We start from the raw sequence: 6,388 nt of genomic DNA, 5'->3' as shown, positions 1-6,388 counted from the left end.
GTACACAGACACAAAAAAAATAAAAAAATAAATTAAAAAATTAAAAAATTAAAAAAAATTAAAAAATTAAAAAACACACATCATTGTAAAATCAATACATTCATCGTTCCACTCAGAATCTAAAACACACATCATTGTAAAATCAATACATTCATCGTTTCACTCAGAATCTAAAATATTCGAAATATTTAAATTATTGAACTAAGATACGGTAGGTTCATGATTCTAATTTATAATCAAAACATTTACAACTAAAAACTATATGGTTATAATAACCCTGCAGGGGATGCCATGGCATACCCGGCATCCCCCCTGCGCACGCCTATGGTGGTAACGTACACAATTCATGAACTACGATATTACCAATAATAGGTTAGGTTATTATTACTATATAACATATAATATATATATATATATATACCTATAGTATAATATAATATTATATTATTTAATTATTATCTTACATCCTTACCACAGACTATTTTCTTGAAGTCTGTGTTCTTCTTACTTCTTAGTTCTTACCAGCTGCAGCTCATGACGTCACAGAATAATTGTGTAACACTGTAATGACGTGTTTAAATCACGTAGTCCACAACAGTCATAGAACAATATTATACAGTCGTGGTCTAATAATCTAAGACCGTGGTCGTGGTGGTCGAGTAAATTGCTGGTATCACTGATTAGTAATTTTCGAAACGAGCCCGCGGCATTATCAATATCTTTTATCATGACCGGGATAACACGATTACACGAATCACAATTTATTATATTATAAAATATTTCAATATTGTCATATTATGTCGTACTTAGCGTGCACGTCTTGAACCTCGGGATTCCGAGCACGAATTATAATTTTTAGTATTATAATATAGGACGTGAGACGTGACAGTGACAATATTGACATATTATAATAATAGTATTATATATTATAGAATGTCTATACTGTCACGAGTGACAAACCAATGAGCAATAATTACTTAACTTTCTCGCAATCGTAGCCACGAGAATATTTTTTAATTACAGTTCTTGTACTCTGGAACAGAGGTTGAGTTTCGAGCTGTGTTTTAATAATTTTATAATAGGCATACGTTACTTACGACGTCGAAACGATGATATTGAAAATCATATCTTCCACCATGAAGACGGTTTACACGGCGACGTGCTTAAAGATGAAGGATGACAGAAAATTTAGGCAAGTACTTGTAAAAAATAATTCGTCTAGATCGCAAAGAGTTTATATAACACAACATTTGGTACTGAGATCAGAACTTTGTTGTATAGCTTTTAATTTTAAATGTGTTGTAAAGAAAAAATTTAAAAAAATTATAATCCTGAAATATGCTTGATTACAATCTGTAATTTTCATCAATTGTAGATTAATCCCTGGAACACTTATTGCGCTTGGCATATCATACAGTACAGTAGCGGCAAAATCATTGACTATTGACAAATTCATGGCAGACACGGTTACAGACTCACAAACATTAAAAAGCAGACCTGAAGATATGAAAACAATCATGGAACTTATGATTATGAATATACAAGTAAATAATTACAAATTTATGCAAGTTATTTTTTATAGATATAATTATTTATTAAAAAGTTGTGTTTTTTTCTAGGCTGAATTTTGTCGAGCACTTGAAAAAGAAGAGCCGAAAGTAAAATTTATAGTAGATCGATGGGTAAGACCTGAAGGTGGTGGTGGAGTTACATGTGTAATGCAGGAAGGAGAAGTTTTTGAAAAAGCTGGTGTTAATGTTTCTGTAGTTCATGGTAATTTACCTCCCAGAGCAATCGATCAGATGAGAGCTAGGTAATTGTAAATAAAATGCATAATGTATTATTTGTATAAGTTTATTATTCAATGTATATTAATATTATAGTCCTTCAAAAATACCTCAAACTTATGAAGATGTCAGCGCACTATTTGTTTTCTTTCTATGACCCACATGCAACGTACCAAATTTACATTTAGAAGAACCAACCCTGTATTGTTACTTTTAGTATTGGAGTATTCACCTATCATCAAACTTTTTAGTTAAGAACATAACCTGTGTCACTACGTTGGCTATTTTATGATATTTTAATTTTTATATAAGTTATGAGCTTGTAAAATATGACAATTTGAAAATGCTTATTAATTGAATATAAATTATTATAACTTAAAAAATCCAATGTAGTGACACAGGTTATGTTCTAAACTAAAAGTCTTATAAGTTATAATAGACATATTCACTCTAATATTAAAAGAAACATCACATGATTGGTTCTGCTAAACGTACACTTGCTATGTTGCCCATGGGTCAGAGAGAGAAAACAAATAGTGCGCTGAAATCCTCTTAATGCAATTTGATGGGAGACAATTTTAAGTATGAATTTGAACATCTAAAATAATCAAGTTTGAAATTTTTGAGTATGGTGGTAGATTAGCTGTAAACGAAAGACAATCCTTTGAGTTACCTATGGACTATGATTAAAAGAAAAGCTTTGATTAAGAACGAAACAACTATGATAGTACATTAATTGCCCAATATGTAAAATATTCAATTATTATTTGAATAATGTGAATTAAATGAAATTACTTGATGTTGTTTTAAAGGTGCCTTTACATTAGAGCCTTAACACGTACGAACGCAAGCGAGTGCTACCGAACGAATGCAAACGCATATTCGCTAAACATTCGGTCGCGTCCATTTACATTGTTCACTCGTTCGTGTTCGACTGTCTTCGCTTCCACAAAAATGAAATGACGGATACGCGATACGGGCCTAATGCCATTTAAACTGAACAGAGAGTTTCTTTGATTGTACCGCTCTTGGGGCGAACGCTAACGAATGCGTTCGTTCGCGTTCGGCCACACCGTTTACATTGGATCGTTCGGTAGCATTCGCTGGCGTTCATTCGTGTTCTGGCTCTATTGTAAACGCACCTTAAAGGCCTGAGACGTCAATATTTGGCTCATATTGCTAACTTTTAGTCTCAAACCAGAATCAAAAAGAAATCATTTTAAAGTTCTACTCATGTTTTCTATGGTAAACTCTTAAAATACACAGTTTTAAAAAGAATAGCGACGTATTTTATACTTTCTTAAGAACTGCATTCTTTTCAGCCTTTAGTATTAATTATAATCTTAATTTTTTCATCAAAGTTGCGTACACCTATAAGTCTATACAACTAGTGGTATGCTGGTTACTGACCACCAGTTGAGAACTGCTATTTTACAGTGTATTTTGTTTGTATTATTGCAGGATTTGCTCAATAAAAGTATGTTCTAAAGTATTATTTTACTTATAATATTTATGTTAGTTGTACCATTGATTATAAATAGTACTATAATATACTATCTATAATAAATGGTTGTACCTACATCTTATAGTTCAAAATAATATTGTTTGGTATCCCAGTTAAACTTTAGACATTTGAGTATTATGCCCATTTTTCTTTCTCAATATAAATGTATCTTATTGTTTGTATAAGTATTTTTATATTCATTTTTTTTTTTATGACAGCTGAAATCAACTACCACTTACAAAATAAATACTCTAAACGTCATTATTTAAATTTAACTATTATAGAAATCAAGTTATAACTTAGTATATTTTATCACATATAAATCATTTGAACAATAGATAATATAATATAATTTTTATATATTATTATCTATGGTTAAATCAGATTAATTTTTAATCAAGTATTTGATAAACAAGCAACTGGTTTATTATAATATAATATGATATACAGAAAATATGTTACCCCTGAAAGTGGACATTATAAATAATGTAAATTATAAAATATTATACAATAAACTTATCATCTTTAAGCTGTATTTGTAATTCTATTTATTTTTTTTTAACTTATAGTTTATTGTATTTCAGAGGTAAAAATTTTAAAGGTGGCCAAATACTTCCATTCTTTGCAGCAGGTGTCAGTGCAGTGATACATCCGCGCAATCCCTATGTGCCTACCATACATTTTAACTATAGATACTTTGAAGTTACTCTACCTGATAATACAATAGAGGTATATTTGTAATGAAATATTATAACTTATTATCTGAGCTATGAATTTAATACAATAGAATACAATATATAGTAAAATACAATATTTTGGATATCGCTGAATTTCATTCTTATTTTTCAAGATAAGTGAAATACAAATTTGATCATTTATATGAAGTTATATTTTGAACGTTTGTGATATTTTACATACAAAATTCTTCAAAACTAAACACTTTATTGTTTAAGTAATTTTCTTGCTTATTAAGGAGCAAAAGTTAAAAAATTTGGTGTTTTATACCAATTGGTTATTACTAACCTTGATATTTTATTATAAAAGGTTTATCAGTTTTAATATTACTATAAACAAATACAATTTATTAGTATACCTCGTAAACTATATATATATTTCTGAACTAATATAACATATTATGTTACATTTATTTTGCAGAATTTCGAATAGTTTTTTTTTTAACTTTTGTGCATACTTCTTGATATTTTACTGCATTAAATTCACAGCCTAGCTTATTATAATCTATGTTTCTCTAAATTTATAATTAGTTTATTAATTAAATCATTAAGTATAATAGCTTTCTAATTGTGTTAATTATTACAGTGGTGGTTTGGTGGAGGTACTGATTTAACTCCTTATTATCTGAATGAAGAAGATGCCATCCATTTTCATCGTTCATTAAAAAATGCTTGTGATCAACATGACAAAGCGTACTATCCTAGATTTAAACGTTGGTGTGACGATTATTTTAATATACCTCATAGAGGAGAACGAAGAGGAGTAGGTGGCATATTTTTTGACGATTTGGACACTCCATCTACATTTAGTTTTGTAAAGAGTTGCGCTGAAGCAGTTATCCCTTCATATCTACCATTAGGTATTCAGTTTTTAATTATGAAATTGTATAAAATATTTAATATAACCATATTTTCATTATAGTACAAAAGCACAAAAACGATTTGTATAATGACAAAGAAAGAGAATGGCAATTGCTAAGACGAGGGCGGTATGTTGAATTCAATTTGATATATGACAGAGGTACAAAATTCGGTCTCTACACGCCTGGAGCTAGATATGAAAGTATACTTATGTCACTTCCCTTGAGTGCGGTAAGTTTGTAACATTTTATTGTCTTCAATTTATTGTTAATTAATAATATCTAAAATAGTAAAATTATAAAGTGTCTTTTTTTCAGGGATGGAAAACGTTTTTAATTTTTTCGTTTTCGTTATTGTTTAATGATTTAAAAAATATCGTTTTTGTTTAACGTTTTTAAACGTTTTTGATTAATGTTTTTAAAAACGTTATTTTTCTTTATTGTTTTTGATTAACGTTATTAAAAACGTTATTTTTCCATATTGTTTTTGATTAACGTTTTTAAAAACGTTATTTTTCAATTGTTTCCAAATAACGTTTTTGATAATATATTATTTTTTTTTAATATTATATTCTTATAACTTATAACTTTTAAGTTATAATAGTAACACGCAATACAGAAATGCACTTAAAAGTTAAAAATTAAAATTAATTATTCTTAATATTTAAATTTTAAATCAAAATTATTATTTATATAAAAATTAGAAAATTTAAAATTTCTGATTTCAAATTAAAATATTTTTAAAGTTAAAGATGTGAATATTTTTTCAAACATTTTTTTTTCATGGTATAATATTTTAATAATGTATTATACTATAATTTATTTTCGTTTTCGTTTTTGACTTCGTTATTAAATTTTTTTCGGTTTTTGGGATTTTTTGTTATCGTTTTTCAGTTGTTTTTTGTTTTTATTTTATTAATTGTTTTTTTTTTATTTTTTTTCGTTTTCGTTTTTTGTTTTTTTCCGTTTAATAATGTTTTTTAAAAACGTTTTCTATCCCTGCTTTTTTTAATAACTTTTGTTAGATAAACACAACAATGGTAAAGTATTTAAATAATGATGTATTAGGCACAGTATATATCAGTGGTGCCCAACCTGCAGCCCGCGGATCAAATGTGGCCCGTGAAAGTATTCTATGTGGCCCGTTACGAATTTTCTAAAATAAAAAACAATTTTAAAAATGTATGGAAAATTTTTAAATTATTTATTTTCATATATTATTTTTATTTAAATTTATGAATTCTTTTAAATAATTATTCCAAAAAATACTATTATAATGATAATAATAAAACTTTCACGACACACAAGCCAAACGGCTTTTCTATTAAGGGGATTCGATACCGTGATTTTCTGTTTTTGTCTAACACACGCGCGACATAGTATTTTAGACTTGTTCTTTCCAATTGATCTATTCAAGCGATAAGATTTCTGAGAATAGATTTGAATTTTTCATCAAGTTTACTTGAAATCGACTCCCACATTTTTGATTTTTTGATTTTAACT

The 6,388-nt window shown here is 27.9% G+C and overlaps 1 protein-coding gene across 1 annotated transcript in view; it reads left to right on the top strand.

The window, feature by feature from the left end:
• Positions 1 to 761: 761 nt before the first annotated feature.
• Positions 762 to 6,388, top strand: part of LOC100160677 (oxygen-dependent coproporphyrinogen-III oxidase) — a 7,352-nt gene continuing 1,725 nt past the window's right edge. Inside the window, exons 1-6 of the mRNA XM_001952654.4 lie at positions 762 to 1,192; positions 1,376 to 1,544; positions 1,620 to 1,813; positions 3,876 to 4,020; positions 4,612 to 4,885; positions 4,948 to 5,117. Coding sequence (XP_001952689.3) covers positions 1,110 to 1,192; positions 1,376 to 1,544; positions 1,620 to 1,813; positions 3,876 to 4,020; positions 4,612 to 4,885; positions 4,948 to 5,117 — 1,035 coding nt within the window. The 5' untranslated portion in view covers positions 762 to 1,109. The remainder of the gene's footprint in view (positions 1,193 to 1,375; positions 1,545 to 1,619; positions 1,814 to 3,875; positions 4,021 to 4,611; positions 4,886 to 4,947; positions 5,118 to 6,388) is intronic.

This window comes from Acyrthosiphon pisum, chromosome X (genome assembly GCF_005508785.2).
Source record: "Acyrthosiphon pisum isolate AL4f chromosome X, pea_aphid_22Mar2018_4r6ur, whole genome shotgun sequence".
NCBI lineage: Eukaryota > Metazoa > Arthropoda > Insecta > Hemiptera > Aphididae > Acyrthosiphon > Acyrthosiphon pisum.
The sequence above is the reverse complement of the archived record's forward strand: the minus strand, read 5'-3'. Positions and strand labels throughout refer to the sequence as shown.